Source organism: Dermacentor andersoni, chromosome 2 (assembly GCF_023375885.2).
Source record: "Dermacentor andersoni chromosome 2, qqDerAnde1_hic_scaffold, whole genome shotgun sequence".
Lineage (NCBI taxonomy): Eukaryota > Metazoa > Arthropoda > Arachnida > Ixodida > Ixodidae > Dermacentor > Dermacentor andersoni.
In genome coordinates, this window is record NC_092815.1 from 87,287,925 (window position 1) to 87,302,195 (window position 14,271).

Sequence of the window (14,271 nt, forward strand, 5' to 3'; positions counted from 1 at the left end):
CTTTCTTCTTCTCCGCCCTTAAACTGGCTCTCTCAACTACTACACGCAGAGACAAAGCAACAGCGCGCGCATTAGATCCCATAGATGAGATGAATATTTACAATTAGTATTAGGGTTAAAATTATATTCGAGTGCTGATTGCCGTGCTATCGTTTGCTAACGAAGCTTTCCCTCAAGTCTAAATATTTTAAGGCAGTTTGTCGTGTGCGTATCGTGGCTACGCACGCTTATATCGCATTCCGTTTCTCTACCACGGCTGCGCTTTAAAACCACGGCGCTGCAGTTTTTGCTTTTCTTTTCTTTCTTCTTCTCCGCCCTTAAACTGGCTCTCTTAACTGTACTACACGCAGAGACAAAGAAACAGCGCGCGAATGCGATCCCATAGATGAGATGAATATATATATATATATATATATATATATATATATATATATAGAAAACTATCAGTCATAGCTCTCGTAGTATAGCCCTCTGGGCCGTTTCCTTTTTTTTTTTCGAAAGTAGTCCTATTAGGGTTATTATAATTACACGAAGGTACTTCGCCCTCATCAGCAGCAGTCCTTGGTATAGTTATTCTGGCGGCTAGCTTCCCACGCTATGCGTGCCGCCATCGCACCTGGTTAAGCTTTTCCTAGACGCTAGAGCTATGCGTTGTCCGCGCAACCTTGAGCGATCGGAAAGCACGTTTCCCCCTCTTGGCCGGCGGAGAAGGGATGCTTCGTTCCGGCCGCGAAGCTCTCCACATCTCTGTAAGGTGCCTTGTGGATGTCTCGCGCTGAAGATGCCCTCTCGGTGAGCGCATATTTCACCCCTCATCTTTTAAGAGGTTCAATACATACGAGCATTTGTCTAGCAAACCAGATTTTTTTCAAGGGAATTTTCCACGTCTCAGTAATTTCTCTCGTCGTATTCGAGTGCTGATTGCCGTGTTATAGTTTGTTAACGAAGCTTTCCCTCAAGTCTAAATATTTTAAGGCAGTTTTCCTAGCCTCTAAAGCCGCTCGAGTTCGCTCTTCTCCTTGAGCGGCCATTTTTCCTAGAAAGTATGCCTTCCAACTACTCTGCCCTTAAACTGGCTCTCTCAACTACTACACGCAGAGACAAAGCAACAGCGCGCGCATTAGATCCCATAGATGAGATGAATATTTACAATTAGTATTAGGGTTAAAATTATATTCGAGTGCTGATTGCCGTGCTATCGTTTGCTAACGAAGCTTTCCCTCAAGTCTAAATATTTTAAGGCAGTTTTCCTAGCCTCTAAAGCCGCTCGAGTTCGCTCTTCTCCTTGAGCGGCCATTTTTCCTAGAAAGTATGCCTTCCAACTACTCGGAACCGACTATCGCGGACAACATGAGTCTCTTTCCACGTAAGTGTGAGGCTCGGAGGAGGAGCTGTGGCGCTTGAAAGTAGCGTGGGGCCTGACGAACCAACCGACTGAGCTATCTTTCCGGGCAACATCGAAGGGTCACGAGTTCAAATCACCTGTTATGTTCCTTTTTTTTTTTCCGCCCCTTTTTCTTTCTTTTTTTTTTCTTTCTTTTAATGTCTTTTCCTTTATTTTATCACCGTACGGGAACCCTCCTAAAAAAAAAAAAAAGAAAGATATATATCTTCAAATATGTATGGCCTCACACTCACATGTGCAGGTCATAAATACCAGGTTCTCTAGCCGAGTGCCATCCATGCGGTATAACCGAGCTCAGATTGGTCCACCTTGACTGACCAAGTAGGGCACCACTGTAGGTTAAATGAGGCGTACAACTCCTGCGGGACCCGCCGTAGTTGCTCAGTGGTTATGGTGTTAGACTGCTGAGCACGAGGTGGCGGGATCGGACCCCGACCACGGCGGCCGCATTTCGATGGGGGCGAAATGCGAAAACACCCGTGTACTTAGAATTAAGTGCACGTTAAAGAACCCCAGGTGGTCGAAATTTTCGGAGTCCTCCACTACGGCGTGCATAATCAGAAAGTGGTTTTGTCACGTAAAACCCCATAAATTAATTTTTAATTTAACTCCTACGGGGACGGTAGAGTATCCGTCTCCAGTGCAAGAGGACCGTGATTCAAATCCCGGTGCCGCGCTATTCTCCACCGGAAAATACAAAAAAAAAAAAAAACCGTGTGTTGAGAAAATTGCACAAACAGGCCTGGAGTGCGGCCTGATCCCGGTGACCAGAACCGGTAACGCACTCTCTCACCAGAGCAGGATTGGCCACCCTGGTGCAGTACTTGGCCACAACCTCCTATATGAATACAACAATCGAACCCCGGCCCTCAGTCCCCAGCAGCCGCGAAGCAACTGACCACGGCGGCGGTCAGATCTGTGACGCTGCAGAGGGTGCTAAGAATACCTGGCTCCGGACAGGCCGCCATTGGAATCTGAACCTGGCAACGTTTAACGTTAGAACGCTATCTAGTGAGGCGAGTCTAGCAGTGTTATTGGAGGAATTAGAGGGTAGTAAATGGGATATAATAGGACTCAGTGAGGTTAGGAGGACAAAAGAAGCATATACAGTGCTAAAAAGCGGGCATGTACTGTGTTACCGGGGCTTAGCGGAGAGACGAGAACTAGGAGTCGGATTCCTGATTAATAAGGAAATAGCTGGTAACATACAGGAATTCTATAGCATTAACGAGAGGGTGGCATGTCTTGTGGTGAAACTTAATAAGAGGTGCAAAATGAAGGTTGTACAGGTCTACGCTCCTACATCTAGTCATGATGACCAGGAAGTCGAAAGCTTTTATGAAGACGTAGAATCGGCGATGGGTAAAGTCAAAACAAAATACACTATACTGATGGGCGACTTCAATGCCAGGGTAGGCAAGAAGCAGGCTGGAGACAAGTCAGTGGGGGAATATGGCATAGGCTCTAGGAATAGCAGAGGAGAATTATTAGTAGAGTTTGCAGAACAGAATAATATGCGTATAATAAATACCTTTTTCCGCAAGCGGGTTAGCCGAAAGTGGACGTGGAGGAGCCCGAATGGTGAGACTAGAAATGAAATCGACTTCATACTCTGCGCGAACCCTGGCATCATTCAAGATGTAGACGTGCTCGGCAAGGTACGCTGCAGTGACCACAGGATGGTAAGAACTCGAATTAGCCTAGACTTGAGGAGGGAACGAAAGAAACTGGTACACAAGAAGCCAATCAATGAGTTAGCGGTAAGAGGGAAACTAGAGGAATTCCGGATCAAACTACAGAACAGGTATTCGGCTTTAACTCAGGAAGAGGACCTTAGTGTTGAAGCAATGAACGACAATCTCATGGGCATCATCAAGGAGTGCGCAATAGAAGTCGGTGGTAACGCCGTTAGACAGGAAACCAGTAAGCTATCGCAGGAGACGAAAGATCTGATCAAGAAACGCCAATGTATGAAAGCCTCTAATCCTACAGCTAGAATAGAACTGGCAGAACTTTCTAAGTTAATCAACAAGCGTAAGACAGCGGACATCAGGAACTATAATATGGATAGAATTGAACAGGCTCTCAGGAAAGGAAGAAGCCTAAAAACAGTGAAGAAGAAACTAGGAATAGGCAAGAATCAGATGTGTGCGTTAAGAGACAAAGCCGGCAATATCGTTACTAATATGGACGAGATAGTTCAAGTGGCTGAGGAGTTCTATAGAGATTTATACAGTACCAGTGGCACCCACGACGATAGTGGAAGAGAGAATAGCCTAGAGGAATTCGAAATCCCACAGGTAACGCCAGAAGAAGTAAAGAAAGCCTTAGGAGCTATGCAAAGGGGGAAGGCAGCTGGGGAGGATCAGGTAACAGCAGATTTGTTGAAGGATGGTGGTCAGATTGTTCTAGAGAAACTGGCCACCCTGTATACGCAATGCCTCATAACCTCGAGCGTACCGGAATCTTGGAAGAACGCTAACATAATCCTAATCCATAAGAAAGGGGACGCCAAAGACTTGAAAAATTATAGACCGATCAGCTTACTGTCCGTTGCCTACAAAGTATTTACTAAGGTAATCGCAAATAGAATCAGGAACACCTTAGACTTCTGTCAACCAAAGGACCAGGCAGGATTCCGTAAAGGCTACTCAACAATAGACCATATTCACACTATCAATCAAGTGATAGAGAAATGTGCAGAATATAACCAACCCTTATATATAGCTTTCATTGATTACGAGAAAGCGTTTGATTCAGTCGAAACCTCAGCAGTCATGGAGGCATTACGGAATCAGGGTGTAGATGAGCCATATGTAAAAATACTGGAAGATATCTATAGCGGCTCCACAGCCACCGTAGTCCTCCACAAAGAAAGCAACAAAATCCCTATAAAGAAAGGCGTCAGACAGGGAGATACGATATCTCCAATGCTATTCACAGCATGTTTACAGGAGGTATTCAGAGGCCTGGAGTGGGAAGAATTGGGGATAAAAGTTGATGGAGAATACCTTAGCAACTTGCGATTCGCTGATGATATTGCCTTGCTTAGTAACTCAGGAGACCAATTGCAATGCATGCTCACTGACCTGGAGAGACAAAGCAGAAGGGTGGGTCTGAAAATTAATCTGCAGAAAACTAAAGTACTGTTTAACAGTCTCGGAAGAGAACAGCAGTTTACGATAGGTAGCGAAACACTGGAAGTGGTAAGGGAATACATCTACTTAGGGCAGGTAGTGACCACGGATCCGGATCATGAGACTGAAATAACCAGAAGAATAAGAATGGGTTGGGGTGCGTTTGGCAGGCATTCTCAAATCATGAACAGTAGGTTGCCACTATCCCTCAAAAGGAAAGTGTACAACAGCTGTGTGTTACCAGTACTCACATATGGGGCAGAAACCTGGAGGCTTACGAAAAGGGTTCTGCTGAAATTGAGAACGACGCAACGAGCTATGGAAAGAAGAATGATGGGTGTAACGTTAAGGGATAAGAAAAGAGCAGATTGGGTGAGGCAACAAACGCGGGTAAACGACATCTTAGTTGAAATCAAGAAAAAGAAATGGGCATGGGCCGGACATGTAATGAGGAGGGAAGATAACCGATGGTCACTAAGAGCTACGGACTGGATTCCAAGAGAAGGGAAGCGTAGCAGGGGGCGGCAGAAAGTTAGGTGGGCAGATGACATTAAGACGTTTGCAGGGACAACATGGCCACAATTAGTACATGACCGGGGCAGTTGTAGAAGTATGGGAGAGGCCTTTGCCCTGCAGTGGGCGTAACTAGGCTGATGATGATGATGATGATGATGAGGAATGGAGATTCCATAGCGTGATTACTTCATCAATGGCTATCCAACAAAATGATAAAAACAAGGCATATTTAACAGGGATAAGCGGGCTAGTTGGTGGTCGTTAATGGAATGCATCATGTAACCGCACTGAAAAACAAGGGACAAGGAAGGAACACACAAGACAGGCGCGGAACTTCAACTAAGATTTACTACGGGGTAAATCGGAACGTGACACGTGGCAGGGGACGGTCTCTAAGTTTCTGCAGAAACACTTGCGCTTACTCAGATTTGACGACCCGTTCATGATAAAGAATTCTGAGGAGCTTATCGCATTTCTTCATGACCATGAAGGCTCGAGGGAACCGCTGTTTTCGTTTTCCATTGATGTCACTGACCTATTTTATTCCATTCCACAAGATATTTTGCTATGCGCCATTAGAGAATCCATTGATGACTACGGCCCTGTGGCCTTTCAGAACGCATGTGGTGTAAGTGTGGACCACTTTTTAGAAATTCTGCATTTTTATTTGGCATCGACCATCGTTAATTTCGAAGGAAAGAACTACGTCCAAAAGCGTGGAGTGTGCATTGGTTCATGTATTGCCCCTTTATTAAGTGACATATTTTTATCATATTGTGACAAGCGAATTGCTGAACGCATTGACACAGCCTACTCGGCTAAGATTTTTAGATATGTTGACGATTATGCCATTTTCTTGAAAGGGGCTGGGGAGGGAGGCGGTTCAGCTGCAGTAGAGCGCGTTCTTGCAATTTTCCGAGAATGCGTGTTTGGGTTGAATTTCACCTGTGAGTTGCCTACACATGGATGCCTGCAGTTCCTGGACATTTTCATTATTATTGCTGGAACCCATGCGTGCTGGAGGTATCAGCCTCGATCAAAAAAAGGTATTTTAAACTACCAGTCAGCTCATTCGAAGCTTGTAAAAAGGGGAATCGCAAAAAACTGCCTGCGTGCTGCTCTTGATAAGTCCTGCCAGCATGAAATGCAACATAGCGTGTTCCTACAGTTGCAAAGACTGCACAGCGCAGGATTTCAGCATCATATGGTCACCTCGGTGCTAGAAACCCTTGCCAAGGAAGCGCAGGGCCCATCAGAGCTCCGCCCAAGCGTAGAGCCACAACGTCGTAGACCTGTTGCCATCCCGTACTACCACCAAATCTCCCACCGTCTCAAAAAGGTGGCTGCAAAATGTGAAGTACCGGTGGTTTTCACGGCGCCAAAGAAACTGGCGGGCATGTGCAAGATGGTGCAGGGTAAGAACAAAAGAAATGAATGTGATATCAAGCACGTCGACAGGTTCGTCCCATGCAGAGTAGGGGTAGTGTACCAGATACCTCTCTCCTGTGGCAATAGCTACATAGGGCAGACAGGACGGTGCCTAAACGTCAGACTGCAGGAGCACCGCGCAGGAGTTGAAGGATTGGCGGGGGGTGGAAAACTGGCTGACCATTGTCGCCACTGTAGTAATTGCACGCCCAGGTTCCGCGACACTAAAGTCTTGAAGATGTTTGCGTCACAACTGAGCCGTGAAATATACGAAGCTTACTGTATAAAAATGCAATCTGGCAGCTGCGTAAGCAGTTCTTCAGTATCATTGAGTGATAAAGAATACAAATATTTACAAGCAAATTTGCGGCACTCACGCCCACATGCCAACGTCGAGTGATGGCTGTCCGATGATTGGCAAGGGTGATTACGATACCTGTTTAAATGTGAGATTTCCCGTAGTAAATCTTAGTTGAAGTTCCGCGCCTGTCTTGTGGGTTCCTTCCTTGTCCCTTGTTTTTCAGTGCGGTTACATGATGCATTCCATTAAAAACAAGGCAAAAATGTTCTGTCAGTACTCTATTAATAAGAAAGAGTGCATGAAGCAGTACCTTATGTCAGGCAACTCGAATAATTAGGTGTGGCTTTTTATTGCTGTTTTGTTTATTATTTTGTGTCATGATTATTCAGCCACTCCCAGAATAGCACTTTTTGGCTCTATGGATCATTTCGTTTTAAGAACAGATTCTCACAGTCCCTTCGAGCTCATCTTAAAGGTTCCCTCACCAGGCCACATAGAAAATTTTGGTTATAAGTTGGAAGTTGTTACGTGCCCTCCAAGGAGGGCTCTACCACAACAGTTCTTCAGATTAGTTCATTAATAGCAGAGATATAAATACTTGAAGTGCTACAAACACATGATTTCAGAAGACGAACTTCATCGCCAACGCTCTTTCTACTTGCACCGTCTACCCTCTGCAAGCGAAATTCCTTCCCTGCGTTATCCCATACCGGAGCCAGAGGATCACATGACAAATGCATCACGGGCCCTGCCTTCTTTCTTTTTTCTCTCTCCCTCATTTTTTTGCTTGTGGCACAATTCCGCTGACGGTTTAGTGTGCAAGCTGTTGCATTTGTCTCGTTTCGCGCAGCACACCATTTTGCGTACTGTGCACAAAGACACTGGACTAGCGGTATAAGTTAGTGCTGCACAAACACTGAGGCAGATGCAAGCGGGTCACAGAGCATGATCACGTGCTGAAACATGATAGAAAATGGCATAGTTTTTCTCTCTGCGCGCATCACTGCATGAGGTGGAAACAAGTGGACGAAACGGAAAGACATCGCTCTTGCTAGGGTACGAGCGGGTCAGCAAGCGGCAGTGGGTCTTCGGCCGACGACTGTATCAATGGCTTGAATAGCCTGAAGCTTTCCAGCATCGATCACGACAAGGAAAACATAGAACCTTCTCAGCCGAAAGAGGTTGTACGCCTTTTCTCCAAGAAATGCAAGCAAACTCTGAGCCCGAGCGAACGTATGGACGCCTGCGCCGAGCCCGAAGGAGAAATTCTGGCGCAGTATTTGGAGCCACAGCAATGTCAAGCAGTTACCCGTCAAGGAAGTTTGGAACAGCCAAGCAAGCAAAACACTTGTGAAGTGCAGTTAAGCGATGAGAACTGTAGTGTTGTGATGAGTGCTCCTCTCGCCATGTCCACACCGCGTCCCTCAAAAGTTTTGGGACTAAACGAGCCGACCTGGCACGCGAAGGCCAACGCGGAGACAGCAGAAGTCAACACTCTGCCAAGTCCCCTAACAGGAATTGAACAAAACCTCTGCAGTGAATTCGGTCCTCAACACTGTGAACAGATGTGTACAAATGTGCTTGACCCTGTGAAACAGCGCCTGTCGTTTGGCTCCAGCGAAGGTACGGAGGAAGCCAAGGCAAAGCATGTATTTGATAATCAACTGTTTTGTAGTGTTATCGAACCATTGCCTTCCTCTAGTCACATTGAAACTGATCAAGAGCTTGTCGCACATGTGCCTACTGAGATCCTGGTGTGCGATACGAGTTTCGTTGTCTCACAGAAACCCGCCAAAGAGAAGCTTCAGGCTGCAGCATCTGGTACATCGGCTTACAGGGGGCACAATGAGCAGCAAAGCTTAGCAGTGACCTCCACATCTTCTTCCACAGAGCACACATTGACGACTTCGGATGATGCTCCCGGAGAACAGTGTAAACAGGCCTTCCCTACCCCTGTAGTCACAAACCTTGCCACACAATCCGAGTGCTTGCCTACAGTTCAAAGTGGTGTGGAGATGGCCTGTCAGACATCTTTCTGCTTTGGTAATGTTCCCACTACAAGCACTGCCCACAGTGCCGGGCAGTGCTTCGACCCGGGCACAAAGTAAAACAAAAACACGCAGACATTCAGTCTGTATGTTTTATTATTTGTCTAAACTTTGATTAATTTATTGAAGCAACAGATTAAACAAATAACTGATGTTGCCTTGAATACTTCTTGAAGTCATGTGTGAGGTCACAGCATGGCCATGTACGCAGGTGCACTTGCGCGATTGTCTTCGACTCTCCGGCTGGGAGCGCGGCACCCGCAAGGGCAAACAGAATTTAATTTGAAATTTAAGCTCTTTCCACGGTGCATATATAATACTTAGCAGACACGATCATTAGCACGCATTGTATGCACTGCGCTTGTCAGCTCAAAATGGCCAGACTTGGTGAGGGGCCCTTTAATGTGAATCTACTGTATATTACTTTAACATATCTTGTGATATGAAGATAAGAGTCTGCCTTGCACTGCAAGTCAGAATGTTCTGGTTGCTAACTACCAGAATTTAACTAATGAACTTTTTAATTAATTTTAGAGCATGTGTTCTTTCTTGCAGATTTGAAGCAAAACAGTTGCATATTTAAATATTTGCTTTTCAAAAATTCAATGGCTAGCAAGCTTTGAAATATCCATTCCGAACATGTTCTATGAAATAAATTTTATGTCCAGTTAATAGTTCCCGCCAAAACCCTGTCACGCACACATCAGCATGATGTTAACTGGAGTGCTAATACATTTTTTAGCAGATTGTGGGGACAGATACCCTGAAACTAGTACTTGCGTTTGAATTTCTGTTAAGTAAATGTTCCTTTATAATTACTCATTTCGCTTCTGTTATTTCAGCACGTACACTGAAGTAAAGGAATGAAAAGTAATTAGTAAAACATTGTTAGCTAACTTTATAAAAACATCATAATTTTGCACGCACTTAATTTCCACTTGTTTAAGCTATTTGCATGAAGTGGCAGAACTGCACTATCTGTCACAGGAATTTATTAGAGGTGTAAATAATAGCAGTGTGCGAATACTAGAAAAATTGATTTCGTATAGGGTAGCGAGCATTCGAATAATTCGATGTAAAAATGGAATATATAGTATTCGATTTGTTGAATATTTGTTGAATGGCCTGGCTATGGTTGGTGCCTTGACGCGAACAGCGTTCGCACAGCACATGATCCCTATAGGTACAAGTATCCAGCAGGTCGGCCGAACCGATTGAAACGATTAAAGCTACACAGACTGAGGGAATAACAAAAGCCACACGTACGGAAAACACGGAAGCATGTAAGCAACAGAAGACTGCCAATAAGCACAGTAAGGCTCACTAATAAACTGAAAATCTCATTGGTATTGACGCGTCTATTCTTCTATGCAGACGACAACGAAGATAGGGACATTAACAGACTTCGTCTAGTGGGTCAGTAGGGTTTCGGCGAGGACGAAGAAGACGTGTCTCTGGCCTGTTTTGTATTTGAACAAGCTGTCCTGCGGCTCTTGAACGTCTCCCTGTCTACTGTCTGCGTTGTACTGCGACAGTATTTAGAACAACTTCGCTATCTCTCCATCCACAGAGGGAAAGAAAGCTCTTGACTCTATTGGACAGGATTCTATTTATCTATCTAATATATTTTCCAGGCCTTTGTAGACGAACTGAGTTGTTATCAGTACTGGCATATGAATTTGGTTTTCCCTTTAATAAGAGTAGAGCATACAATACATCTCGATTACTAATTATCTGGCAAGATAGCTAGCAAGATTATTGTTATATTATATGAGCAGCGTCCTGAGCTTGTGCAGCATTGTATTTTTTGCACAAAATTTGTAAGCATAAATGTTTGTGTTAAATTTTCTAATATTTGATATTCGATTTGATATTCAACTTTTTCTTTTTTGATTTGATTCAATATTTGATTCGAGTAATTGGTATTCGCACACCGCTTACGTTAAGATACAGGTGGTGTATGGTTACACTTTATCAGTAAAACACAGCACCTCATGTTGATTTTCTGCGGCAAACAGTTTAAATGTGACTGTTCATTTTGTTGCAATACAGTGAAATGGACTTGCTGACTTGCAGAGCTTTTGTAGCAGTCGTATTCTTAAATTTCACAATTGTGTGAGTGGCAATTGGAGAAAACCTCCGAAGTAATGTGATGTGTGTAAACCAGAGATACGCATTGCCAAGAAGCAATTGTCTGGTGGCAGTTGGAACACCAAATCCTGATGATCGTGGATGCACCTGCTCTGCCAAAAGTATTCATGACCACATGATAACGAAGTCGTGTAATAGCACTTGACATTCAAACTTCATGCCCTTTCAAGCCTGATTTTACAGAGACGTCTGGCTTACAGCTCTTAAGCTGCTTGCGTGGGAGCTAGTCAGTAAAACCTTGCCTCACACCTACACGGTTCACAATCACTATACCAACAGTTTTTCAAAATATGGGGGACAGAAAGAAAAAAAGGATTGAACATAAGGCAAGGTACAAGTAGCAATAAAGAAATTGGGCAAGAAATGCTGCTCATCTTACTTTTGCTGATGGAGACTTTCGAGGTCTCACAATCTGGATTAGCGGTGGCGCTGGGTTCTCGTGGATGTACTGGGGCAAGAAAGAAAACAGAGACTCAAGTGAGTACAAAATGTTGACATTGGTAACATCACATTTAAAGTCTGCCTCTCACATTAATAATTATGGGGTTTTACGTGCCGAAACCACTTTCTGATTATTAGGCACGCCGTACTGGAGGACTCCGGAAATTTCGACCACCTGGGATTCTTCAATGTGCACCTAAATCTAAGTACACGGGTGTTTTCGCATTTCGCCCCCATCGAAATGCGGCCGCCGTGGCCGGGATTCGATCCCGCGACCTTGTGCTCAGCAGCCCAACACCATAGCCACTGAGGAACCACGGCGGGTGTCTCTCACATTGTGAACAAGGGCTGACCAATATGCTGCAGCAGTATCTACTTTGCAAAGAAGACACTGTGTCTGTGTGTGTGTTTACGCTGTGTGTCTGCTTTCCCAACTGCGTGGCAGACAACCTTAGATCACCAGGGAGCAGTGTTCTGTACCATGAACCCTGAATAGAACCTAAATGTTTTGGTTTTAGTATTCATTATATGAAAAAAAAAAAAAGTTGCTGCTGGGTAATGTGCAACAGCACAGCCAGAAGTGACAGTGTTTACTATACATTGCTTGCATGTAACATCACAGACATCACATGGCCTGATTCAGATTCAACAGCACTAATTAAAATAAGCTAGAGGTCAGCAGATTAAGTAAAACTGCAGAAGGGTTGAAAATTGAGCTTATTGGTACATTTTTAAACTTATTTGGAGGAGTGCAAAATGACAAGACAAGGAAAAACAACACAGGGACGCACTTCACCTTTGTATTATCTTTTTTGTCCCGTCGTCTAGCACTTCTTCAAATAAATTTCCATAGGTAACAGTGCAATTTTTGAGCATGGAGTGCTCCTCCAAAATGGTAACAAAAATTACAATAGTGCAAGACATCCATGATGTACTGGTCCATTGGATTTGGTTGTTTGTAGTGCTGAATCTTGGTCACATAAAACAGAAACACTGTTAGCTACAATTGCTTAGTTTGTTTGTTGCCTCTTTTTGTGATGATTTACTTTCTGCTGTATTGTACAATATTGTGTTAGATGACTTATCTCTTACCCGAGCGACAGGGCTGATGACTGACCAGGGTGGCCGTGAGACCTTCCCAACACTCCGTGGGGTGCCATGGTGGGCCTGACCTTGCTCAACCTTTACTGGACTCTTTTCTGAAGTCTTGACTGGAGTCTTGACTGGAGCCTTACCTGGAGTTTTTCCAGATACAGGTGTTGGTACTTTGAACACAGTCTCCCTAGGTTTCGTGGAAACAATGGGTGAATTCCAGCTCCGCAACGGTATGTTCGATGGAGTGCGACAGCGACCTCGAACAGATCCTGCCAGATTAGTCTCTCGGCGACTCAAAAGGGGCTTAGTAGGGGCACTGCCAGTTCCCTTTTGTGGAGACTTGTGCGGGGTAAAGAGCTTCACTGGGGTCATGCGGGCAGTGCTTGTAGTTGGAACATTACCAAAGCAGAAAGACGTCTGACAGGCCATCTCCACACCACTTTGAACTATGGGCAAGCACTCGGATTGTGTGGCAAGATTTGTGACTACAGGGGTAGGGAAGTCCTGTTTGCACTGTTCTCCGGGAGCATCATCTGAAGTCATCAATGTGTGCTCTGTAGAAGAAGATGTGGAGGTCACTGCTAAGCTTTGCAGCTCATTGTGCCCCCTGTAAGACAATGTATCAGATGCTGCAGTCTGAAGCTTCTCCTTGGCGGGTTTCTGTGAGACAAGGAAACTCTTATCGCACACCAGGATCTCAGTGGGCACATGTGCGACAAGCTCTTGATCAGTTTCAATGTGACTAGAGGAAGGCAACGGTTCGATACCACTACAAAACAGTTGATTATCAAATACATGCCCTGCCTTGGCGTCCTCCGTACCTTCGCTGGAGCCAAACGACAGGCGCTGTTTCACAGGGTCAAGCACATTTGTACACATCTGTTCACAGTGTTGGGGACCGAATTCACTGCAGAGGTTTTGTTCAATTCCTGTTGAGGGACTTGGCAGAGTGTTGACTTCTGCTGTCTCCGCGTTGGCCTTCGCTTGCCAGGTCGGCTCGTTTAGTCCCGAAACTTTTGAGGGACGCGGTGTGGACATGGCGAGAGGAGCACTCATCACAACACTACAGTTCTCATCGCTTAACTGCACTTCACAAGTGTTTTGCTTGCTTGGCTGTTCCAAATTTCCTTGACGGGTAACTGCTTGACATTGCTGTGGCTCCAAATACTGCGCCAGAATTTCTCCTTCGGGCTCGGCGCAGGCGTCCATACGTTCGCTCGGGCTCAGAGTTTGCTTGCATTTCTCGGAGAAAAGGCGTACAACCTCTTTCGGCTGAGAAGGTTCTCTGTTTTCCTTGTCGTGATCGGTGCTGGAAAGCTTCAGGTTATTCAAGCCATCGATACAGTCGTCGGCCGAAGACCCACTGCCGCGTGCTGACCCGTCGGCCGAGAACAGTGAATTGTCCGCAGACCCGTTGGTGTGCCTTTCAGGCGCCGCGCTGCTGGACGTGCTGCTGTTGCAGCTTTTTGTACGGTAACGCCGGATGTAGGGAAGTCCAGATGACTTCAGCTTTTCCTCATTAATCAGAATGCTCTCGTCATCCTCGTCGACGTAAAAGCTGTAATGGGTAACATCCACTTCCGACATTGTTGCCGAAGGAGTCCGGGCAGTTCACCGCGGAGACGCTGAAGACGAAACCAAACAAGATTAAGGCATTAGACGTGCTACTGCGAACACAACAGGCTGTGTAGCACAATGCACATGAGCACAGGCAGTTAATGAGATTATTTTGAGATAATGTTCCGCTTC

At 45.2% G+C, this 14,271-nt stretch overlaps 1 protein-coding gene across 1 annotated transcript in view; it reads right to left on the reverse strand.

Annotated features, from left to right (window-relative positions):
- The window catches only part of LOC126541689 (uncharacterized), a 32,653-nt gene that overhangs the window by 14,149 nt on the left and 4,233 nt on the right, over nt 1–14,271 (reverse strand). Inside the window, exons 3-4 of the mRNA XM_072286465.1 lie at nt 12,520–14,147; nt 11,366–11,434 (exon numbers count right to left, since the gene is read on the reverse strand). Of these exons, the coding sequence (XP_072142566.1) occupies nt 11,366–11,434; nt 12,520–14,109 (1,659 nt within the window). The 5' untranslated portion in view covers nt 14,110–14,147. The remainder of the gene's footprint in view (nt 1–11,365; nt 11,435–12,519; nt 14,148–14,271) is intronic.